The sequence below is a fragment of the Pterocles gutturalis genome, unplaced genomic scaffold (assembly GCF_000699245.1).
Source record: "Pterocles gutturalis isolate BGI_N339 unplaced genomic scaffold, ASM69924v1 scaffold10025, whole genome shotgun sequence".
NCBI classification, from domain to species: domain Eukaryota; kingdom Metazoa; phylum Chordata; class Aves; order Pterocliformes; family Pteroclidae; genus Pterocles; species Pterocles gutturalis.
In genome coordinates this window covers 27,148-53,228 of record NW_010145919.1, presented here as the reverse complement: position 1 = coordinate 53,228, position 26,081 = coordinate 27,148, and the positions used below count along the sequence as shown (strand labels likewise).

General features: G+C 43.6%; 1 protein-coding gene across 1 annotated transcript in view; it reads left to right on the top strand.

The window, feature by feature from the left end:
• Window positions 1–25,212, top strand: part of HIC2 (hypermethylated in cancer 2) — a 32,281-nt gene extending 7,069 nt beyond the window's left edge. The window contains exons 2-3 of the mRNA XM_010085540.1: window positions 17,056–17,199; window positions 23,388–25,212. Of these exons, the coding sequence (XP_010083842.1) occupies window positions 23,424–25,136 (1,713 nt within the window). The 5' untranslated portion in view covers window positions 17,056–17,199; window positions 23,388–23,423 and the 3' untranslated portion in view covers window positions 25,137–25,212. The remainder of the gene's footprint in view (window positions 1–17,055; window positions 17,200–23,387) is intronic.
• Window positions 25,213–26,081: the final 869 nt, after the last annotated feature.

Here is a 26,081-nt window from a genome sequence, read left to right as displayed (position 1 = left end):
CCTTCCGTGGGGCTACAGAAGCACTAGCTAGGCTGCCCAGGTCTGAGCCCAAGCAGGCAAAAGGAAAAATTTCATTTCAGGTTTCCTAAGCTTGACAGGCAGCCAGGTCTGTGCTAGCAATTAAGGTGTGAATTTTAGAAAGGGAAGTGCTAATTTGGGGAGGAATAAACAAATCAGGACGTTAGTGCAGAAATGGTTTGAGACATGTCATGGATGGTGAAGACGAACGTGAATTTTGAGGTAGCATGGGAGGGTTTCATGAGTACCTGCTTCTTCTGCACTTTTCACTTAACACTGTGTGTGATCAGGTGAAGGTCTGCCTTCTGCTCCTCTGCCATCTTCCGGATAGCAAATTAAGCTTTATCTTTTCATATTTGGCATGTGTATTAAGGCTTTTTTTTGGGGGAAAAAGATTTCTCTCTAGTATAAATGGCTAAACAAAATGTGGACAGACACAATCACAGCCTCTTGGTACATAAGCCACAGAAAGGGAAGCAGAATGCATATTGTAGGAAATTGATATGTACCTCTTGCTTTCATGGTGTGCGAGTGCTTCTCTTTACCCCATTGTTGTTTATTTCAATTTGTGTTTTAGTAATCTTTATGTTAGGAATTTGTGGGATACTGAGCAAAAGTGCGTTGTAGATGTAGTGGCTAAAAGCTACTGAACTGAACAATCTTTTTTACACTTAGGAAAAAATACTTGCTTGAAATTACAATAGCTGCCTTAAACAATTTTCACAGATCTTGTTGAGTTTAGGTCTGTCTTTATTTAAGTACTACTTGTCTTCTGCCAAAGGTTTAAGGAAAGACAGAATGCTCCGCTCAGAAAGTCTGTCCCTAAGCATGAGGAACAAGAGTTTGTAAGAAAGTACTGGGCTTCTGATAGATGCAGCTGTTGCAGGGAGACTTTGAGGCTGGTTTTGCTGATTTTTTTTTTTCATTTGAGTTTATTTAATGCAGTAAAGGATTTCAGTTGAGAAATTGATGAAAGCTTAAGAAACTTAGGATGCTTGTTTTCCTTTTCTAAGGTGGTAAATAAGAACTAGATATAATGGGAGGCAAATACCTGCTAGCTTTGGATTTTGAAGGACAAGGCAATGAGAATTCAGTTTTAAATCATCAGCTACAGCTCACTTTAATAAAGAGTTTGTTTTAAACGTTAAACATGTTTGGACTTAAATGTTTAGCACACTTGATAAGAAAATGAAGTCAGAAAATTCTCAATGGATGGTTACTTTTGGAATTTTCAGGCAGTATGATTCAAATTAAAAAAAATAAAAAGTCTAATAAAAGTTATTGGCTGTTTATCAAAATAATAAAAGGCAGGAAAATGTCAGCTGGATAAATACCTATAAAATAGAATAAATGTTTCAACTGGAGATAGTGCAGCTCTCTGGTTAGCAAAAAATAATAACAAATTGAGAGCAGACTATATTTAGTTGCAAATCAATATAGCTTGGTAGTTACCAGCCACTGATCATCCTTTATGAAAATAGCTCCAGTGCAAATGTAAAACAAGATTAAAATTGGTAGCTTTAAATCGCTTTGATTTAAATCCACCCTTCCTCTACCATTGGATGCTATCTGAATAAATAAATAAGTAAAAGCACGTCTAGCTGCTGGCACGGCACTGCCATGGTTTTCCCTGTATTTGCTATGATGTGATACGCAGATAAAGGGAACTCCTATATTGAGTCACTATCGTAACACTTGGTCCCTTTTTTTCCTCCCCTTCCTCTGTCTCTCATCTCTACTGCCCTCCCCCAAAATTTAAATAGGCAAGTGAATTTTGAATTTGTCATGTTTTACATACTTCTCAAGGTGTGTGAGCTGCCTCTGAAGATAAGTGCACCTGGCCTCCTATTTTCTGGTCTTCTGTACGTTTGATACAAACTGCAAAAGGGCCCTAAAGAGGTTTTTAATATTTTACTCCTGCTCACGTTTGGTATTGTAACTTCTGAAAATTAAAATTAATTATGACCTTAGAGGCAGGCAGTCTGACAGTGAAATAGCTTGTAATTTATTTGAACTCTGAAATTCCACTGGTTAAAATTGTGTAAAGCTTTCCAATAATTTGTTTATATATTATTTTAAGAAAAAAACCACCTTAATTATGAGTCTGGTTCCTCAATAAAAAAGGATAGCTATCTGGCTAATCATTGCTATGCACTAGATCACTAATTTTCTTCTTTATGACAGTAGGATTTTTGCCATTTTCCCCCATAAAACTTCTTCAATTATGTAACAAATGCATTTGGTTTAAGAGGACACTGTCTAGGATTTTATGCCCCCAGACAGGCATGTCACAAAATAGCTGGGGGTTGGTGAAGAACTCTGTCGGATTAAATGCTTGCAAGTACTGACAAGAGTGGGAGTCGAGCATTTGGATGGAGGCCTGTACAGAGGCTCATGGACAGCTCTGTTCTCAGCTACTCCTACTTGAAATGAGTTTTGTTTTGCTCTCACCTACAAATTCAGACTCATAAAGTCTTCAAAGAAAATGCGTGTGCTGCTGTCTCCCTGTAGGAACACACAGCCCTTGCCTGGGATTATGTAGAGGTTGCTCATAAGAAGGCCTGGTTTTCCCAAAGTCTGAAATTTTTGTTTGTGGAAAAATGAAGTGAATGATTGCACTCCTGTACTAAATGTGGGGATTTTCTTTAAATGGCTTATTAAATAATTGTTTATGCATTAGAAGTGTCACTCACTATTAAGGTTTCTGGAAGTGCACATCCTGTATATTGCACGGTTATGAAATACAGCTCCATTTTTCTGCTGGGGACACAGACCCGCTCTTGTGGTTTGGTTTCAAGTTGCTTGAGAAAGACATGAAAATGTATATTCTAAGCTCTCAGGACAAATGACCAAAGTTCAGTGGTCTTACCAGGCTGGCTGCTAACTGGCCAGGAAGTCACTAACACTGTGGCTGGCAAAGAATAAAGAAAATGTAAAGATGCTAAATCTTGGGTATGGGAGACTGTTCAACATTTAAACTCCTGGTGTCTAAGAACACGGGGTGGCATTTGCAACAGATGTTTGCCAGGTAATCGAAGACCGACTGTAATAAATAGCTGGTTAAAGAGTAAGAGCTCACCTGGTGGTTAATGCTGATTTTATGGCTATGGACTTGAAACCTCTCGAAAACGAGAAATGCCTGTAGTAAGCAGTGTACATGTTTCTAGGGGTAGATGGATTTGGGGGCTTTAGAGTCCTGCTCATTTGTTTGAGAATGAAGTATCATGGAGTGGCCTTATTCTGGATTCACGTGAACAGAGATGTCCCCTAAGATGAACAGGTGACTGGGATGTAGAGTACGTGAGAATTTTCCTTTGCTTCCAACCTGAGCTGGACCAATGAGTTGGGTTCACTGAACCCACTGTATCACCCAGCCCTTGAGGGGATATAAAGCGGAGGTGGACCGAAAAAGTTCTACCTATGCCACTTCAGAAGAATGTTTAACATGGCACTGCCTTCATCCCTGATGGCTGCTCATGATGCCTGGGGCCATTTACCATAGGGATGAGCCTGCAAACATGATGTGTGCTCAAACCTGGAAATCGGAATTAATTAACCAGTGGAATAACTTATGGATGTGGTACATTCCTCATAAATTAGACTTTTCATCAAGACTGGTGCGTGCATTCTGACTCGTATACTCTCCTGAAAGCTCTTGCCTGAATAAAAGAATTGCTTGCTGGAAAATGAAGGCACTTGTGCTGTTAGGGAGGAATAAGACAGGAGGATCCTGCAAGGCCCTGTGGTCCTCCACCTCTGAGCCCATGCATGCTGGTCAGCAGCCTCTCACATCCATCCGTGCTCCGGCTCCCTGTTAAGTACCTCAAGATGCTTTTCATGAGATGGGTGGCATGGGGGCAGTTCTTCATCATGCTGAAGAATACCTTTCTATTGTGTTGCAGTGCTGTAGCTCAACCAAGTAGATCTTTTTTTTTTTAATTATCTGTGCCAGTCACAAAGATATGACACAGAAAATGCCATAATGCATTTGCTGCCCTAAAAATTTTCTTGTTGGCAATTTCAGCTGCTTAGGCCAGCAGCTAGTATCCTCCAAGGCTTAGTGAAGAATTAGGTTGAAATTGCCAAGGGGTATCTTCCTGCACTGACTTAGATGTATCAGGCTTGGTCTCCTTTGTCCTTCCCTCATCCTGCACTAGCCATGTCTGCCTTGTGCCCTGTCAGCATTTTCTGCTTGGGAATGGCTGAGTGGACTTCGTTCTGTTACTTGTGCCTCTTTTTTTATTTAAAGGAGATCTTTAGAGTGTCTATTCGGCATAGATCAGTTGAGAATTTGCTGGTAATAAGTGTAGAGAAGAATCCTTCGGGCCCTCCGTTCACTTTCTCTTGGCAGCGCTCCTTCCTGCTCTTGGAAGAGGTCTTTTGCTCGCCCTGAATTGATTCAGCCCCCAGAGCACAAATGCTGCGAAGCTGCAGTCGCAGGGTCGCTGTCTGTCTCCAGAAAGTCATGTGGCAAGGGGCTCTGCATGCTGCGGAGAGCAGCTCCCCCCTGCAAGGAGTTACAGGATCCCGCTGGGGGCAGCTACAGCTGGTATGCACTGGTACTAATATAATCCTGCAGGACCGTATCCATGAGACACAAGTGTGACATGTGAGGTATTTAAGGAGACACACCTGTTCTAGGCACAAGCCTGGGAATCGCGTGCCTTGGAAATGGACGGTTTTGGTGGGGCAGGAAAGACTCTCCTTTCATCCACAGGAGGGCTTTGCTTTCTTCTTTCTCCCCAGTTTCACGTTATTTTATAAATCCCTAATATTATGCAACCCTGTGGCCTGTTAGCACTGGGCTGTTTCAAAGGCCAGGCTAGTTTTGCATTTGAACTTCTTTTTTACCTTAGTGCGTGATTCCAGAGTGATTAGGAGGAGAGAACAGCTTCTGGGCTGAGTGATGGTTTGGGTGTAACTGCTCCCAAGAAAGGGCAGAGAATTTGGAGAATGTCATCTATGTGTGGGGTTGGGTTTTTCAGTCCTTTAGATAATTTAGATTTTATGTTGTGTTTACCTGTATTTTTATTATAAGGCCTCTGTCTTGCAATTTGGAGCAGTAAATCACATAAAAGTGAAATAATCTTAACAAATTTTGTAGAAAAATATTTTGTCCCTTCGGTTTGAAATCTGTCTTTCCCTCTCCTTCTTATCTGCCTCCCATCTCAAAAATTGTTGTGAAATGGCTACCTTCTATACAGAAGTAAAAGCAAGCAAATGCAAAATAAATCTCATGGTTGCATAGTAATAAAGAAATTAACTTGCTTAGATTTTTATCTCTCTTTTTTTAAAGTAATTTGACACTTGTTTGGCAAAAGATGGGGTTTTTTTTAACATTGAAAAGGGGATGTATTAAGATAAAAAAATCACAGGGTCTGTCATATGACTTGATTCCACCTTTATCTTTCAAGGAGAATGGAAATTTTCTCTCAAATGTCTTTTTTTATGTGCCTTTTCCTGACGTTAATGTGGAATCTCCTAGTTTGCCCTGGTCTCACTCCACCTGCCCCTTCTTTCCATGGATTTCTGCTCTTGGTGAAGTTTTAAGTGCTTGTTGGTTTGGGACAAGCTACCAGGATCGGGGCAAATATTTCTCCTGTACCTGGTAAGATTTGTGTGTGAAAATAGTAGCAACTGGACAGTCTTTCCCTCCATCTTTATTTTAAATAGAAATTTTCAATAAACATCTAGTATGCCAGTTGTTTATAGAACTAATAATGGCTGGTGGAAATAATGAAGAGCGGGTGAGAGGCGTGTTTTACTCTAGGACCAGGTTAGTTTGGGCAGTTAGGTATCTAGGGGGGAAGGTGGTTATTACTCGCTTCTATAACAGCCGTGAATTCTGCGTGGGGTGGACTGGAATAACCAAACCCTGAGAGGACAACAGATTCTCCTTCTCAGAAATTAAATGGTGTCGGCAGGGGAGAAGATCCTGGCCATGGAGACTCCCCAGCTCCAGCCTCACCTGGCCCATGGGTAGACTCACTGTGAGCAGGTCACTGACCCTTATAGCAGAGGGATATAAATCTGAACCTTGTTAATCCTAACCTGAAAGATGGCTGCAGTGTGGCAAGAGCCTCCTTGCCTGCACGGGTGAGCAGAGGTGCTGACTGAAACCACAGTCCTCTAGTCCCTGTGTGCTGGCATTCACAGTTTGACCAACCACAAAGCCTCAGGTCTTTTTCCTTCCTTGTGGGCAGACACATTTTTGTACATATGAATGTGAAAATACCTTTGATATGATACCAAGAAGCAGCATATCTCCCTGTAAAAGAAGCAGCATCCTCATCTATCTGTGGTGCCCCCTAGGCTAGCTTTGTGTCTCTGCACATCGCTGCATTTTGCTGCACAGGCACAGCCCAAGGTAGATGTGGCCTCGCTACCTGGTAATGGTGGGCTCTCTCCCACCCCTGTCTCTACTGGATTTTCCCAGAGTTAATTGTTTCTAACCAAAAACTGAACAGGTTTATTCTGGGGGTTTTTTTGGTGGGGTGGTGGTGGTTGGGTTTAGTGTGCTTTTTTGTTCCTTAACTGCACCCTGAAAAATGTCCGGACTGAGTTGTTTCCAAATACTGGCATCTCTAGGGAAGGGGTTATAAATTGCTAATTTAAAGCCTGCAACAGGATAATTAACTAACCAGTTCGATGTAAATGGCTTAATGGGGCTTTACTAGCCCCTTTGAACTTAAAGTAGCACTAAAAAGTAAACTGTAAATACCTTGAAGGAAAGTACTGGCATGCTTGAATGTGGGGCTGCTTGGTTTTAAGAAGCAAGCCTGCCTGACGTGCCAGGAATCCAGTGGCTTGTGTGACAGCAAATATGTCAAGGGGGTGAGGAGACCAACCAGGCACCCCTCGGGGAAGGCTCTGCAACCACCCTAGTTCTTCAGGAAGTGCATAAACTCTGATATATCAGGCTTTCAAACCTGTCCTGCCTGCTTTGGAAAATTTAAATCACAACTTCAGTTTAATGCAACCGTAATGAATTCCATCACGACTGAAGGGAAGAAAAAAAAAAAGAAGAAAAAAAAAAAGAAAACCCACCCTGAGGGGGCGGCAGCCACTAGAGTCCACCCTTATTTTCCTGGAGTTGCATTTGCATCGAGGTCTTTTGGCAAGTCCAGGCAGAAACACTTACTATACTTTGTTTCAGAAGACCTTGTTACCCACTGAATCTGCTGAGCCAACATACTGAAGCCCTGCAGCAGATTCCAGTTTCTGATGCATCTTGGGGACTTTCAGGAGAACCTCTCAACTTGCTGGGCTGTTACAAAATTCCAAGGGAGGCAGTCAACAACTACTAAGCATCCAGAAATGAAGATCATTACAATCTTGTGTAGTTAGGCATTGATCTCACTTCTGACTATGCAAACTGGGCTGTCAGGAGAATTTCCAGCCCAAAGACAGGCAGGAGTATTCCCCTCTGTCCCCCCTCTACACCAGAGAAGCTCCTCCTGGTCTGAGTGCTGCTGTGCTCCATCTTCTCATTGCACGTGCAACATGCAGTGACAGCAATAATTCGCAAGAACTTTCTTCTCTTCATTGTTCCTCTGTCTACCACCATCTTCCACCTATTGCCAGCATCCTTCCTGGGTACTGGAGGATGTTTTGGAGTTTGAAGCACTATCCTCAATTACTACTGTGACCTCTGACACAGGGGATTTGGCTTTACAGCCAGCTTTGCTGATGAGTGTTCCTGGTCCTGGGCTGTGCTGTCCTGCCTGCTCTGTGGCACGGCCCCTGAAGACCGTAAAGCTGAGCCAGACCAGGACTGATGGAGGAGGAGGGCAAGACCTAACCAATCTTGTCACTGGTGGCCCTGTCGTGGATGGGCTAAAACAGATGATGATGCCACCTCATCTGCAATGATGGATCTATTTCTCTGTGTTTAGGTTTCTCTTTTTTTACAGCTGGGAAAATAATGGGAAATAATGTACCACTGGCAATGTTAATGCTGGCTTAAAAAAAAAAAAAAAAGAAAAAAAAAAATCATTGAAGTACTGAGCAAAAAAAAAAAAGAAAAAAAAAAAAGAATCATTGAAGTACTGATGTCTGTCGTAGAGGGCATTGATGTAGAAGTGGAATACATCTTATTTTATTTTAAGAACCATGTCTGACAGAGGATTCAGACCTGCACTCTAATTGTTCAGGTGTCTACAGGCCTAATAGAAGAAGTAATAACATGGCACTTCTTCACTCCTACACACTGACTGAAGAAGTTGGCACCGTGGCACTACCTGCCTGCTGTGTGTGGGTGGGAGTAGTGCAGGATTAATTTGGGGTTGATTGTGTTGGCAGGGATCTGTCAGCAGAGCCTGCTCAGCTGCCTGTGCTACGCTGCAGCGGTTAATCCCTCACTTTTATGAGCACTAACCTAGATCACATATTTAGAAGAATTACACATGCATGTGCTATTAGAGAGAGAGAGATGCTTGCAAGCAGAAGAGCTCTGTACCCATGCAGTGCTGACAGCCGGAGACTCCCTTCAAGGAATGCCAGAACACCTTGGTGTGCCAGCTTTGATATCTTGGCATCTGACCGGGAAATGCAAATATTCAATCTTAATCCATCATTCCCACATGCTGACATATATCCAAGGGAAACTTCCATCAATGTTGTTGTTATTCTCATGTAATTCCAGCTGATTCTTTCCTTCCCAGCACTACCCCACCCTGTGTCCAGCTGAGTGCAGTGTTTTCCAGGCCTTTTATGCCAGATATTTAGGATTTGTGTCTCTCACAGGGAGGCCCAAGGGCATTAGTGTGCATGTGCAGCATAGGATCAAACCCTGTGTTTGGAAGGGGTGGGGTGGTTTTTATGAGGCTTTTCTCTTTCTAATCCCCACCCAAAAAACCCTTCTGCAGACTTTTAGATTCTTCACTAAGTCCTTTAAATAACACAATCAATTAAAAAACAAATTATCAAAAAAACTTTCACTTCTCACAAAAATAAAAATTAAGTCAAAGGAAAAAGTGGATTGTAACAGTCATCTGTTCTTTCACATGAAAGAGGGTCAGAGTTGGTACTCCTTTGTTAAGTTCTGGTGTGCTTTACATTATCTTCCAATAATAGTTTTGTCTTTTGTAACAAAAGTTTCGTAAAAATAATACTAAAAAATACACATGAAGAAAAGCTAGCATTGCTAAGAATTTCTACTGTGCCATTCATACCCTTGAAAGACCCAAACGCATTGGTCATTTTTGGGCACCTCGGTACATTTCAGCACATTTGTTAGTCCTGTCTGAAGCTCTGCATACCTCTCAGTGACCCAGCTTCTTCTGGGGCAGTAGTAACGTTTGCATGACGGCAAAGCAGAATTTATTTTCTCAGCAATTTCACTATTTGTTATAAGTATCTGTCTTTAAAAAAACCCCCACAATAATCCCCCTTCCCATATACCTTGTGTTGTGAAACCCACCGGACCTAACTCCCATATTTGAGTTGGTGGCTCAAGAACAACAGGGAAAACGTGAGCAGTAAAACCTGGCCCAGCGCTCTCGAGGGCTGCTGCTGAAGAACAAATTATGCATAATGGTGCTTTCCTGACCTTTCTGCTGTTTTTAGAAACATGAAAAATTTCATCAGCACTTTTTTACTGGCGATTGCAAATAATAGAAAGTTGTGTGAAAACTGGAACATAATGAAGACAAATTTTCGAGTGGTGTCTGCTGCATGTCTTGGGTGTGTTTGCTGAATTGCCTCCTGCTTAGTGAGCAGCTACAAAATCCAAGTCCTTTCCCAACATGTCAAAACCAACTTTTTCAAAGCACGCAGTAACTGTGCCAAAGCACCTTGCCTATTTGTAAGCAAATGCATGCTATTGGGACTATCTCTGCCTGGGCCAGCATTCTCACATGCAGCTGGCTGTATTAAATCAATTTGATGAATTACTAGATACTTTTTAATTTTTCTACAGGCAGGTCCCTGCTATTTCTTGCCTGTACAAGATTAAAAGGGCTTTTACGTTACATACCCTGCTGTAAGACTTTAATTGTCTGGAATAAGTCTGTGTGTGTAAAGACTGGTCTTGGGAGGGTCTGGCAATTTGGGGTTGTTGTCGGGCTTCTTACACTGATGTAGCAGAGAAAGAAGGTGTGTGAAAGGTCTGTTAGCATCCATGATGGAGGATACCCTCTGATAAGAAGGATGCCACCTACACCACTTATTCAGGTTCTTTACATGAGTTCACTGTTGTTTGGTTTTGGATTTTGGGGTGGTTTTCCTGCTGTTAAAACATATTCTTTGAGAGAGGTGTTTGCCTAGAAAACGTCTGGAGAAAGGAACAGATTAACCCTAGCTGGACTGACTTGATGGGTCAGAGAAAGCTGGAGGGCATCAGAACATCCCTACGGCTGACAAGGCGTATCTCTTCTCAAGTTCATGACTCTAAGGACACGTGTGTTTTGGAGCACAACTTTATGATATGGTTTATTTAGCCCTTCTCCACGACAACACTGTGTTCGCTGAGTAATGTGCAGTCAAGGGCCAGGGATGTGAAAGCAGGTAAATACTAGATACAAGTGTTTGGGAACGCACAATGCCAAGAGAGAGGTTTTAGTCCAAACATATTCTCACCAAGCATACTCTTTGCATCCTCTGGGAGTCTCTTGATGCTGTTATATTAGTGGGCTCTGCTGGAAGTGGTAAGGATATAAGAATTTTATTTTTTCTTTCCACTCCAAGGTGTAGTATCAATATTTGTTGTGGCTGGTAGCAGTAGTTTGTACATGTATTACTCCTTTGGCCAGATTCTGATCCTATTTGTGTAGCTATAAAACTGCTGAGTTGTTTCATGTGTGTAACAGAGGTTTCAGTCCCTCTGGCTGTTTTGGGTTTTATGTTTTGGTTCTGTTTGGTTTCTTGTTTTTTCTTTAACCGCTTTCCTTGCTGAGAGGAGAGAGCTCTATGGGAAGTGATCCAGCAAACTTTAAAAATAGCCTTTTAGTGTGGTTTTTTTTTTAAACTCTTGCTCAAGCTTTTAAATATACGAATTATCTCCATGAGTTCTCATCTAAGTGCCTATGAAACCTGCCAGCCAAGCCTAAATCTTGCAGGAGGTGTGGCCACACTTGTGTTCTCAGAGCTCTCTGGCACAGGCACCTGGTACACCTGTGTCTCCTGCTAGTTTCAGTACTGTCACAACTTCACCCCTTATGCCTGTTTCTCTGGTACCTCCTGTTTTTCCCAAGGTTATCTTCTATAAATAGAATCTGCTCCAGCTTTTCATTCCCCCACACCCATCTTGAGGAGAATAATTACTAATGAGATGGTTTTAATAGTGCTGAAAGAAGGAGGGCGATCCATTCTGCTGTGCTCTTTGAGGCTTTTTTCTGTCTGCAAATAAATGCACAAATTGCTTAGCAATTTCCTTAGGTGACAAATGTAAAGTGGGTAGCTTTTGAAGTGCTTACGTTTGAGTATTTAAACATTTGATAAATCATAGCTTATCTTCAGAATAAAATTGTAATTGTTTTGGCACCCACAGAGTTCCATGCAAAGGTCTCAATCTGAGTACAAAATCTAGTAATTTCCTTAATTGTTGTTAGACTGGTGGAGGTAATTGTGGTACCAGGTGTTCGCCTGTCCAGAAACCAAAACCATGCTCAACCCAGGCCAGCAGAGATGCTTCGGATGATGCAGCTATCAGTCAGCACATGATACATCAGCCAGAAGACAGAAACATTTAGAGCATTCATAAACCAGAGAAATTTCTTTAAAATGAAAATGTAACTAAATGCACGTAAGGGTTTGAGGTGATGGTACTGACTTTAAACTATGGTACTGTCCTTTAAACTGTGCCTGCAGCAGCCCAGAGCTTAATGTCCTATAAACCAAGAGAGATGAAAGAGAAACTGTCTCTATAGGCTGCATGATGCAACTGGTGAGCAATTGCTCAGCTAGCAGGGTGCTCTGCATGGTGTAAGAGCCTACAGACAGAAATGCCACCAAAAGGAATCACTGCTGGCACACAGATACATGCTGGCAAATTACACTGTATTTGGTAGAAGGATAAGAATCTACTACAGCTTTTAAAAATCACCCGTGTCATGATCACCTTGTGATAAACCTTAATCTCTCCAGTGTACATAAATGCATAGCACATTTCCCAAATAATCTCTTAAAACAGACTGAAGCATAAGAGTAAACCAAGTCGGAACAACCAGTCAACCTATGGTATTACTACTCGGAGCTCAGAACAAAACGGGAACGGCAGTACTTTTTCAGGTTTTACTGCCACCTCCTTGCTCTACTTTGACAATCATTTATTACCACTAATATTGTGCTTTGTAAATTTATACAGTGCTTTATGAAGTAAGACATGTTTCCTATTTTAAAGATCTTATAATCTTGTGGGCTGATAAGGGGTGCAGATTATCCCTTGGATGTTCATAAATAGCATTAGCACTAAGAGTTTTACTAGTGCCGGGTCCTTTCAAGCCTGTGGCTCTTTCTTTTTCTTAGCAACACTTTTCTGCTCAAGTGCTGAAATAAGGATTTTGCCATCTTGATCTTCCAGGCTGGAACAGTGTGGGCATTCTTTTGTTTTGCTTGTAGTGACAGCAGAACCCAGGCAGAGTCCCAGTGCAGTGACTGCTGCTCTGAATGGCTTTAATCCACTGCCTTTGCTTGCCTCTCTCTGAGACTACAAATCTGGAGTTGGGGTGATGGCAGCAGAGAGCAGCCTTGGGAGGTTGGTGTGTGTTTGTGAGCGCGTGTTCTAAATAAACAAACAATGGAACAGCAACTTCAACAAATTGAGAGTGGTGCTAATTTGTTATAGTGCTGTCTTGCCTTCTGGCGGTGTTGATTTAGAAGCTGAGCAGACTGGAAAGGATGCGGGAAGCCACTGGTTCTTTTGCTGTGGGGTGTGTATATAGTTCAGTATAAAATGCTTCTGGGGGTCCTGTCCCGAGGATCTTCCAGATTACAGGGTAAAGCACACATACAGGCTGCCAATCCACTTTTCAAAACCAGTGCCTTCCCCTCTGCCTTACTCCTCCCCTTCCACTTTTATTAAATGGAGAGATGTTTTAAGTCTTCATTCATGACAAGAGCCTATAATTTGTGTGTTTTGAGGACTGCCAGAAAATCCCTGACTTTGACAATAGGGAAGGAAAGGAGGAAGACCCTTTGCTTTGGATTGTAGCAAAGTTTTCAACACCCCGTGACCTTGCTGGGCTGCCTTTCATAACGCGCCTAGGGCTGTAATCCCCAAAGCTAGAAAGTCCCTCACAGAGAAGGCTGGCTGAATGCACGTGAGATGTCTGCAGCCCTGGACCACTGTTGTGCCATACTGCAGGATAAGGATGGCAGGATGGGAACCCTGCTGGGAAAAGGTGGATTTTGCAAGCAAGTGAAGAAGAATAAAGCAGAATAAAACAGTCAAAATGAGAAGTAGTGGCTGAGAATAGGCAGCCAAAGAAACGAAGAATTTTGAAAATGAGTAAACCCTGCTGTCCCGTTAGGTTGTCTTTGGCTTGTGCAGATCTGGATACAACGCAGATAGTTTGCAAAACTTTGAGTCTGTTAGTCCTTCTGCCTTTACAAGCAATGGTGGCTTTCTGGCATCCTCTTGTTTGCCAGGCTGAGAGTTGCAGAAACACTTTTTGGTGGTTGCGAAGAACCAAATGTACGAAGGAGGGTTCAGGATGATCACTTAAACATCTGATTCAGAGGGATATTTGGCAGGCAGTACAATCTCAATACTGTCAGGAATGACTTTTAAACAGTGGTTTGCTGGAAAGGCTTCACAGGAGTGGAGCTTAGAGACAAGGATTTTTCGGGGAGCTACAGGGCTGAGTATGCGTCGGTTCTGGGCAAAAAAAAAAAAAAAAACCCAACAAAAAATGATGCATAAAGTGCAAAAGGTGCTGTATTTAGGGCATTGTTTGTGTTAAGAAGAACCACTGCTGCTGCATTTGCAGGTATGCATGAGATAGGGGAATGAGATTTGGTCTTGTAGAAGAAAACAAGACAGTGTGTTTCTGTGCTCACTGGTATCTGGCATGTGGTGAGAGAAATTATATTTTGGTCCAAAGCTGTTACTACCGATGTCTTTCCTGCAGCCCTCAGCATGAAGCTCAGTGTTAACTATTGCAACAAGTTCACGATATTAGCAATATTCTGTACGTAGATACTCCTGTGTGCACTGCTTCTCTCTGCAGAAAAGTTTGATGAGTCCACACAAGAAATAAAAACAAGCAGGCCATTTGGGAGGATCTTTATCAGAGCCTCTCCCACTGCTCCCCGTACACTGAGGCCTTGTTGTTTGCTCTAACAAACCCTGTATCTAAGGGGTCTGAGTCATGATTGCTAGCGGATTTAACACTCCCAGCTGCCTGCCTTGTCCCTGTCCTGGAGATCCCTCCCCAGTTACAGGGACAGCTGAAAGGGCCATGCATTTGCTCCAGTATTGCTGCATTTCACAACCCAGCTATCACCTTGTACCTGTGGTGACTCAGAGCCCTGAAGCTGTGCTGCAACTGGGAGGGTGCTACAAGTCAGTTGGGAAAAGCTGGAAAAGGGTCACAGACATTCCTTCTTCTCCACAGTGCTGTGGGCTCTTGCCCCCAGAGCAATGCCCAGCATGACGCTGCCACCCTGTCCTCGCCTGCCAGCTCTGGCCTGCCATACTGAAGGACTCGTCCCAGGCTTTTAGGACCAGAAGCATCTTCTCCTCCCTGTAAATCATAAGGTTGTTGATTCTGCCTAGCACTCTCTAGGATTAGCTGGGAGGTAGCAACAATCCTTTAGTCATGTCCTAAATTCTTGCATTGTAAAGGGAGAATTGTATACACCAAGGCTCAAAGGTAGCTGTGAAACAGAGGAATTCTGCATACCAAAGGGGCCTTAACTGGTGGATGGGTAGAGGGTATCCTTCCTCCTGGGTGAGCTGAGCTACTCCACTGAATATGTGGGTGCTTTAGTGCAATAAAGAGTTGTTAGATTAGCATGGGACATCGGGGCTGCCTTTGCCACTTGCAATGTGGGTACAGTTGTCTTCAGCTTGCTCAGTTGTTGTGGGGCTGCAGAAGAGCCCAGCATCTATTGCTGCTCACTAGCTTCTGAGGCTGTATTTGCTTTGTGCCACTGCTGTGTTCCTGAGACCAACTGTCCTCTGCAGATATGCAGCAACTTTTAGCGCCTGTCTCTGCTTGACGAGATCTACAACGTCCATGTCTCTTCTCCCACTGAAAGGTTTGGATAGTCTTAGGCTCTCATGTCAGCAGTGAAAACAGATGCACACTATACAAGGGCTCTGTTTAGGAATTGGCAGGAGGCTTCACTTCTGACTGCAGTGTGATGTTCTAACAGTAGGAAACACCTTTGTTTCAAGCAGTTCTCTGCTCATCTCTGCCCTAGAGGGAAAAGAAAACTATGGAGAATTGCTGTAATCTGGGTGTAAATCTGCATCTGAGCTGCTGTCTCAAAACCTGTCCAAGAAATACCTTTATGCCGCATTCTGCCTTTCTTAAGCTGAGTATTGCCGGTATTGCTGAGTGTTTTGCAGAGTCCTGATGCTGGCAGATGCAGCCAGTAGTATGTTGCTAGTATGTAGTCTAGAGCGTGTGACTCTCGGAGAGGGGGGATCTCCAAATCCCTGGGGCTGTGGCCTGTTATGCTTAAAGCTGCATGTTATTTAAATCTGAGTGGGCCTGTTCGTGCTGGCAGTGGTCTGTTCAGACCAGTTCAGCAAATGCTCCTGGCTCAGCATGGCCCAGGTCAGTAAGCAAACACTTGCTTACATTTCACTCCTGCATTGTATTGACAAGATTCAAAAATCTTCAGTCTACAGCAGTCAAAACAGGGTGATCTAAATACAAAAGACCTATTAGTTCGGTTTGAAAGGGATCCTCCTTAATGTTCTCTCTCATCCAACCACATTAATTATTGTAAGTCTTTTTCTTTTCGCCTTTCATCTTTTGAAGTTGAAATGATGATCACTATTCTTCTAACTTTAAATGTAAGATTTCTATCTGCAGTAGTACAGCTGGAGACACGCAGCCATCAATGTGACAAGAGCTATGCAGAAGTTTCACTTCACCATGAGGGTCTAAAAACTATTTTAAATTCCTGTAAGGCTGCAGGCTTATTTTGGCTCTGGCTTTTTGTTTGCTTGTTTGTTTTTCACTGGGGCAGCATCACCACTTGTAGAGAGGGACCTGTGCTTAACATCTACCCTGAGACTATCCTCCCTGATCACCCTGCTGGAGCTGATTACAGGGACTCTGGGGGAAGGAGCACATGCACTGCAGAGGATGCCCTAGGCCTGACAAGCTGTGTGGCTGTGGGACGTGTCTTTCCCTGATGTGGAAAAGGTGTTGTTGCTTCTTCCTTTGAGCAGGGAAGGGTGGAACTATTGATCTTCAGTTTTGTGACTCTTGTACCAGCTTCAGTTCACCATGCGTCAACTTGATCTCCAGTCTCCAAGAACTTAGATTAAATTATCAGTGAAGCATCATTATAAACAGGAGAAGGTATACAGTACTTTCTTTTCCTGTCTTGCCCCACAGATGTAACAAAAGCCACAGGACCCAGCCTGGCTCAATGCTGTAACATATGTAGAAGAGCAGGATTTCAAAGGCTTGGGAAGGGGGACAGAGAAATGGGGACAACACAGAGGATAAGCATTTAAGTGTTTCTCTCATTGTCCGGACCATGTGGGGAACGAGACCATGAAGCTCTGGCGCCAGGCTTTTCTTGTTGTACAGGCATTTCTAAATGGTGATATTTAGTTGCCTGAATTTCTGGGCAGAAGGAAGCTGGCGCAGACATCTTCAGATCTGCTGTTCTTGGACCTATATGGACTGGTTCCCCTGAAGCTCAGTGCTGTTGGGAGTCCTGAGTGGAGGGGGCCAGAGAGAGTCATAGAGAAACTCACAGAGGCCTTCTGCTCTGTTTCCGCTGCAGTTGAGCAGCTGTGGGGAGATGGGTGGAGGGGAGGTTGTTCTAGTAGTGACATATTTAAGGCAGGTGGCCGTTTTAAAATGTACGTTTCAATTTTGATTGCAGTTTTTTAATTGCATTTAACAGCGTCCCTGCTGGTTCTCCATTCTGCATCCGTGCAGCCACGTTCTATTGATGGCCTGTTGTGATTTCAATGGAACATCATGGGATGTACCTGGCACGTCGGGCAGCACTGGATGGAGGTGCCTTTAGCCCAATGTACCTGGCATGGTAAGCGGCAACCAAGTGGTTAATCTGCATTCTACTGCTTGTAGTCTCAGCTTGTATAGCAAGGTGTTCCTGCTTTGCTGCAGCCTTGCACTGACTGGAAATCACTTTGCTCTCCTGATATTAGTGCTTTCATACCCAGAGCGTCCCTACCCTTTCACCCACGGAGATTCCCCTTCCCCGGGCAGTTTGCCATGCAGTAGAGAAGGGCCTGGCCATATTGGGCAGACAGGGAAGAGAAGGGACTGGGGACATCATCTGACTCTTTTTCTTCTCTCCTTTTTGGGCCAGGAGCTGGTAGCAGTTGAGCAGGTATTGCCCACATACCTAATGTCCAAACATTGCTGCACAGAGGTACCCAACAGGTGCTTGTGTCCACAAGCAAAGTTATACTGGTTCTGCGGGAGTCCTGCAAGAGCTGCTTCAGGGAGCTGGGAGGGCAGCTCTGCCTGGCACTAATGGGAATGTAACCAACTAAACAAGGGCCACTCTGAGTTTGCTGATGTGGTATCCTCTGCCAAATGATCCTCCATTTTCCTTCTCCTTTCCATGGCCACACCTGCAACATCAGCTGCACACCCTGCTCTGTCCTGCATGTTGCTTTCTCTCCCTTCCCCAGCTTTGCAGACCTCTCCCTGAGTAACTTGACATGTTGGTCTTACCTATTTTGAAGTGAGAGATATTCCTGTGAGAAAAACAAGGGTGCTGCCATCTGTTTCCTGCTTCAGCCCACCTCACAGGGCTTTTGCTGCTCCACTGCCAATGATGGAAATGCATGTTCTTCCCTGTTTCCATGTTCTGCCTTCTGCCTGCTGGCAGAGGCTGGGGATAGGGAACCATTTGGGCTAACACAGTTCCTGCATTCCTCTCTATGTCCCTGCTGCTCTGGAATGTGAATACCTTTACAAGCCATGGGCTAACGATCTGCCAACTGCAGCTCCTGGGGGGAAGGTTAGTGGCCATGAAAGCCCACCTCACTATAGGAGACCTTGGGAGAGTCCTGGAAACAGGTTCTGTTAAGATGTGGGGAGAGGAAGATCAGCTGAGCCAGGGAGCAACAGGAAAGCTCTTTTCCCAGTGGGGTTTTCAAGTGCTCTAAAAGTTAGTTCATCTAAGACTGAAGGGTGCAGAAGTCATCTGTTTCAGTTTCACACAGATCCAGTAGCAGCTGGATACAGCATTTTTAATATCAGAAGTAAATAGGTGGGAAAGAGCAATGCAGGAAAAAATTGATTTAATTTTGTCTTGTTCTTCCCCATGTTCACTGCTGCAGTGTCTTCTCTGTGCAGCACAACTGCTTGGGAAGATGGAGAAATGAGTGAACAGGGCACTGTCTTTTCCTAAGTATATTATAACATGCTAATGCTTTAATGGCATCTAATTTGATACATCACATCTAATCTGTTTGTTGGTTTTTATCTGCAGTACTGTTAGTTCACTGTTCAGGTGCTCGGTGTCTAGCCTTCTCATCCATCCACAAATCCTCTACGTGAAATGACTGATTCCTTAGATCTGTTTTTGATTGATTCTTTGCTTCACTGGTGTTGCTTCTTAAAAGGTAAACAATATTCATATGCTGCAATCTATAACTCAGAGATGAAATCAGATAGCATCTCCTGCCAGATAATACATTTAGCATTCATTCAGCAATTACTTTTGGGAAGACATTTAGTGACATTAAAGAGAATCACATCTGTAGTGCATATGTAGATTTTATACTATTTAAAGGGGTGAACGGATGCCTCTTCTCCTGTACTTTGGCAATCTAATTTTCTGTGACGTCCAGAGTCTTTGTGGAAATTGAGACAAAATTAAGTTTCTCCTGCTTTGTAGTGAGAGCAGCACAGCTCCTGGAGCAGTTGGTGTGTTCTGCACAATCTTCATGCCCAGGGGATCACAGTGTGCCCCAGGCTGGGCACAGCAACTCACAGTTACCCAGCTCCTTGGGCAGTATTGCTTATGAAGACACTATCTGCTCTTAGCTTGCAAAGCTTTGTTTGATGTGTGGCATCTGCTTGCAGCATTACTGTATTCTGTGATCTGTGCCCTGTATTTTTCATGTCTTTGCATGTGCTGTGTCTCAGTGTCATGGATATGGTGGAGGTAGTGGAGGAATCTCAGCCCTGCTTCATTCCCCACTTGCACAAGAATATTTGAGCAGGATCATTGCTCTGAAAGTATGTGTCTTGAACGACTAGGAAGCAACCTGAATCTGAAAAAAAAATCCCCATCTTTAATGCTTTTTGACCAAAGCCTTCTGTGATCCTGTTTTAAATGCAAAGGAGTTAAATTTTGCACAGCAAATTCAGTGATAAAAGACTGTGGCCCCAGCGAGATATCTACACATTCTTGAGTTATGGGGTTTGGTTTTTTTACTAGAAATGCATCTGACCCTTTTCTGAGCCATGGCTGCTCTGAACTGGGAGCATGTTTTTTTTCTATCTTTTTGCAGAAAAGAGAAAAGGAAGGGTTCCTAAAAATGATAATCCTAAAAATGATAATGAGATACAAGAAATATAACCACTGTGATTTTTCAGGCCTTTTTGGGGCTTTTGTTGTCGATATTGGTGGTGGTGATATTATCCAAATGTTCAGGGTTTGTTAAGAGCCAGTCTTTGCAAACTAACAGATAGCAAGGCCTTTGTAAGGCTGCACCTGCCATTTGTTTTGGAAAATCTGCTAACTTTTATACCGCACTTAACCTCGTAGTTGTCTTTGGTCCCATGCTTTCAACTAGAAGTGAGATCTTAGGAATGCCATAGACAATAATACCTGCTTCTCTTTCACTAAAAAGTTTTTCAACACTCCCCTCTTCCCCTGCCTCTGAAATGCACACTGCTAAAGAAGGGTTTGTAACTGGTCAGCTCTGGAAAATATCTGGAATGGGGATTTATTTTCATTCAGGGCTGCACAAGATATACAAGCCAGGTTGGTGGTATTAAGCTTTTGTCCACAAAGGTACATTGGTGTTCTCTGACCCACGCTGCTGTCCTGGTAAAAGCCCATGGTGTGCAATTCCTGGCAAAATTTTAAACACGGGGCTCTAAACTTGGCTGAAGGTTTTGCTGCCTTGCTCCACTACATTCATTTTGTTGGGGCTGCTAAATCCATGTTAGACTTTAGCTAACAAATTCAAATTTGACAGGCAGTGCTATAGTGCTTAAACCTGACCACTGCTTTTAAAATCTTCTAAAGTTAATAACCTACCTCATACTTATGTCCTACTGAACATGAATACTTCTGTAAAATTGTACAGGTGAGGTAAATATAGGTAATTTAAACAACTTGTACTATGCTAATTCTTCTGCTGCAGAACATACTGAGGTTTAATAATAACATTATCTTCCTCATGAAGGTCAGTAAAAAGTAAAACTATAATTCTGCCCCTGTTTCCAGGGCTTTCCTTGCAGGCTCATTACCTGGTTTCAATATCATTTAAGGCTGAAATTAAAAAAAAAAAGTAAAAATCTAAAAATATTTCCCATTAGTAGCTGCAGCATGCCTTGACTCTTTGCAAAGACCTAGGCGAACAAGTATGTAGAGATTTCTAGACTTTTGCTTCAAGTGCCACATGAATGGGAAACAAGCTCTCTTTTAGTTCAGTAACATATATATATATTTTATTAGTCTGTTTAGGCAAAAAATACTGGCTGTGCTGTTTCCTTTTCTTTCCTGCATTTTTCCTTTATGGAACACTTAAAAATCATATCCAGGGATTTTATGTGTTATATGCATGGAAAAGCACCATTATGTTTGTAGTGAAAATAGCGTAGTAGCAGGCTGTCCCTTACTATTCTGGAGCAGGATGCATTTATATATATAGATGCTGTGTTATGTTGCAAGCCATGTTGTTGTCCTTCCCTATCAATATATCTCAGTGACCCAGAAGTAAGTGCTTTTACTGGCCTGGCTAGATAAAAGTGGGTATTTGGTGCCTCTGTGCTGTTGCTTCTTCCTCTTAATTAGCAGTTCTGGAAGCAAGCCACCAGAACCAGACACAATGCCTGCATGCTGCAACTCTGATGTAACTAATTGCAGGAAAACTTGTTTTTAAAGAGCTCAACAGCATTAAGTGGCGGTAATCCCTGTCTCTATCACGTTTTTGTGATGCTGCAGGGTGAGTTTCTGTGACAGAAACACTATAGATGGAGAAGCAATAACTGGCTAGCGCCATGGCAAGCCTCTATTTCCTCCTTTGGCCGCCAGCCTTGCTAAAGCCAGCCACCTCTGGGAACAACATTAATGTGCACAAAGGCACAGTGGTGAACCCACTGTCTTCTTGGGTTCCCATCCATTGCTTAAACAACACAGAACAGAAAAGCAGAGTGGACATTTTAGCTGTGGGTCAAGCTGATGAGCCACTGAGATGTGGATGCTGAACTAGGTGCTGGTGCACTGAATAGGGGCCACAAAATTCTGCGAAATGCATAACCAAGTCACAGGCTGAGCAGCTAAACAAGTGAAGAAACGTGTCCTGTGGAAGAAGGCAGGCACTCGCTTGGCAGATCTGTTGGTAAAAGTATAAGCACCAGCTAATCAGGCAGCAAAATTGGAGTAAAAGTTGCACTTGTTTACTTTTTGGTAGCTTTTTTTCATAAAGGAAAATCTTTTTGTTGTGTAGAAATGGATGATGTAAATTTATCACCTTTCTGCCAATTAAATATTTCTATTTATTCACCAGTGAGTGAAAATCAGGTTTGACGAAGGTTATTTTTAATATTAACAGTATCACTCCTTATTTCTTTTTCTTATGTACACATACTTGACACAAAAGGAAGAGAATGCAGTCTCATGCTTCAGCATTTGAAATCTGATGGGACAGAATGTGTTAATGGGACTCACAAGCAATAAAAACATCAACTGATGACGATTTTAAGAGAAAATTTAAGTTTTTCATTTCTATGGACTTGATGGCCTGCTCCTCCTTCAATAAGAGAAATCTCTTTCAAAGGAAGGAGGTGGAAGGCTAAAGGGGGCTGTTGTCTGTTTGGTATTCAATTCCTACTTCTGAAATTCAGGAACTATTTAAAATCAACTTTAGCAGATAAATGCCCATGACAAGTAGTAGCTGGCACTTTCAAACAAAAAAATCAAGAAAAAAAAAAGTTAAAAAATTTATCTTGGATTCCTGAATGCAGACCCAGCTTTAAATTCTAGTTTTTATATATTGTAGTATCTACCAAATGTGCAATTGCAATTAGTTCTGATATGCCTCAAACTAGATATTTGATACAGTCCATACTACCGGGAAAGCCCACAGAAATACCTAAACTATAATACGTAGGGAATACTGTTTGTGAAACACATGAACTACACAGAGGTAACCACAATTTTCTTCTCAATACTTCAGGGTAGTGAGACTGTAACTTGAGATAGGTTACTCGGCTCTATCAGTTTAAATGAAATTCCTTTAAAACTAAAGGCAGGGCAGAATTAACTTAAGAAAACAGTTTCAGATTGTTGAAGACATTTGGTGGCCTTTAGCTAGTTCAGCATCCTGAATCTCACCCAGTTCAGGGTTGATTCCAGCCCTCAGTGTCAATGGATTGGGATATGGACATTGCCAGGGGAGTGGTTTTTAAAGCAGCCTTTCATACTCTTAAGGAGATTTCCCATTTACACCTCAGTGTGATTAATTCCATCTTTAATGGACTTAGTGCCAAGTGTCATTTTCTCAACCCCAGAGCAGCTGGGTGTTGTAAGATTTCAACATGTAAGAGCCAAGAAACAAACTACATGTTAAAGCAGGGAAGCTGCAGCTTATGCTAATTATTTTACATGCTCAGATATGCAAATGGCGGTGAAGTAGATGCTGCTTTTTTCTTCCTTTTTTTCTTGCTCCTCATTCTCCCTTCAGATTTGTGTTAGGAGAGGGAAACAGCTTTCCCCACTACCTAACTATTGTTTTCCTGCTGGTACCTTTCGAATAGAAATTCCAGACAATGACAATTGCTTTTGTAAAAAGATATTTACAAATCTGATTTTTGAAAGACTTGAATCAAATTTTAGCATGAGAAATACTTCTCTCTGTATTTGAAGCAGGATCACAGTTTGCAGGGCTGAATGTACCCAGAGCTCCTTAGTCAGTGGCAAGCCTAACATAGACTGCACTGTGATAATCTAGTCTATTAAATGTGGACTTGTTTGAGTGGGAACAGCAGGTTCACACTTCTCATCCTCCTGTTTTGCAGGTGGTAAGGTGAAGGTGAAAGGAAGAGAAGGTGGAGATGGAACTGCCAAATCATGCCAAACAACTGCTACTGCAGCTGAACCAGCAACGAGCCAAAGGTTTCCTCTGTGATGTGATCATTGTGGTAGAAAATGCCCTGTTCCGTGCCCATAAGAACATCCTGGCAGCCAGCAGCATGTATTTCAAATCCCTTGTCCTGCATGACAACCTGATTAACTTAGACACGGACATGGTGAACCCCACCGTGTTCCGGCAGATCTTGGACTTTATTTATACTGGTAAGCTCTTAACGACTGACCAGCCCGGTGAACAGAACTTTAATGCTCTCCTCACCGCAGCAAGCTACCTCCAACTGCACGACCTGGCAGCTCTCTGCAGAAAGAAGCTGAAGCGGAACGGCAAGTCCTTTGCTGGCAAGGCCGGTGGCCTTGGTGTTGGGAGATCTGCCAGGAGTCAGAGACTTTCCACTGCTTCGGTCATCCAAGCTCGCTATTCAGGGTCAAATGAGGGGTTGAAGGGCTCTCACTCAAAGGAGCTGTCAAAGGGAAAGCTCTCCGATGATGAGGTCTTCATCAGCAGCTCCAACCAAGAGAACTGTCACTCCTTAAGCAGGGGAGCCAGTAAGAACAGCGGTGGGGGCAGCAGCGCAAATGGCAGCACTGGCGACCAGGAGCTAGGCCTCGACCTGTCCAAAAAAAGCCCACCACTCCCTGTTGCAGCCTCCCACGATGACACGCAGCACAGCGAAAGCCAGCATGGCTCTCCCCAATCTGCCTCAGCCCCCGCAGCCAACAGTGCCTCATCGTTCGACGAGTCTGGAGTCGGAGCCCCTCACAGCATGGCGGACAGCAGCGACCCCATGGAGATGGACCTGAGTGAAGAGTGTCACCACTCGTTGACGGAGAGCAGCCAGCGCAAAGGCCTCCGGCACTCATCCCGCAAGAAAGAGTGGATCAGGAAAGACAACGCCTTTGACCGAAAGGAGGGGAGCAAAGACAGGGACGAGGGCGAAGGGCTGCCCAACGGCATCCTGCTGGGCCCCTTGTCCAAGTCCGTGGAACGGAGCCTGGCCGGGGCCTACGGCGCAGACCTACCCTACCCGTGTAAGGAGGAGGTGGAAAATGGTAAGGAGAACAGTGATGACAGCGGCCAGAGCGAGAGCGAGAGCGGCGGGCATACTAGTGCCAACTACGTCTACCGGCAGGAGGGGTTTGAGCCAGTGGCCTACGGTGACAACCTGTATGTCTGTATCCCCTGTGGCAAAGGCTTCCCCAGCTCCGAGCAGCTCAATGCCCATGTGGAGACGCACACCGAGGAAGACCTTTACATCAAGGAGGAAGGCACGTACGGCGGCAAGGATGAAGCCGAGGATTTGTCCAACCCTAATCAGTCCTATGCTGCAGAGTCCCGGCCCTTCAAGTGTTCAGTGTGTGAGAAGAGCTACAAGGATCCAGCCACGCTGCGGCAGCATGAGAAGACTCACTGGCTGACGCGGCCCTTCCCTTGCAACATCTGTGGCAAGATGTTCACACAGCGGGGCACCATGACACGGCACATGCGCAGCCACTTAGGGCTCAAGCCCTTTGCTTGCGAGGAATGCGGGATGCGCTTTACCCGGCAGTACCGACTGACAGAGCATATGCGTGTCCACTCAGGAGAAAAACCTTACGAATGTCAACTGTGTGGTGGGAAATTCACCCAGCAGCGCAATCTGATCAGCCACCTGCGAATGCATACCTCCCCCACATAAGCCAAAGACTCCAGAATGAGCTTCGAGCCCATCCGCAGTGATTTACCTTTCTGTAGACTTGCTGCTTAAAAAAAAAAAGAAAAAAAACAAAAAGGGGGCAACTCCCCATACTCTGTTCAGTCATGGGAGGCCTAAACAAATGTAGCTTTAACATTTAAAAAAGAAGTTCATTTTTTCCCTTTTTTTAAAAAAAGAAAGGTCCACAGCCAAGCTGATGCATTTAGTCTAACTCTCCCTCCAAATCCTGGTGATCTGGCAAGAAATGTCATTTCTTCTTTTTGCGCACATCGACTTCATTGCCATATTGATTATCTGGAGCAGGTAAGGGGACCATGGGGAAATTTCAGCCTCTGCTGGCTCCCCCCCTCCTCGTCTCTTTCCTTTGTGTTACTGTCACCTGGCTCATCTCCTCTCTTAAAACCAAACTCAGTAGGGGCATTTCTTGCTATTAAAAAGAAAACAAAAAGTACACTTTTTCAGTGGCCTAAGTAGTTGTGAAATAACATAGCATTGCATTCACAAGCATGGAAGCTGTGTCTGTGGACCATCTCACAGGGCTGGCAGCCCCTTCAGATACTGTGGGAAAGCCATAGCAGTGGTGGAACCCACCACCCTTCCCCTGGGCTGGCGATGGTGGGGAGAGCAGTCTACCTGGGTGGGCACCAGCCCGAGTACTTCACTTAAAGCGATGGTGATGCCTCCCTCACCATCCCTCCCTCTTTGGTTTTGATCTTTATCCTTGGCACACGTAACCACACACCACCTTTTCCCACAAAACACACAAACCTCTTCTGCCTTACCCATGACTGAACAGGGTCTGGATGCCCTGGGAATTTCTTTCAGTGAGCAGGGGGTCGTCTTTACTTTTCTAGTAGTTTCGTATGAATATTCTTTGCTTAGAGGTACTTGTTTTATTAAAGGAAAAACATTGTAACGTTTATGTGA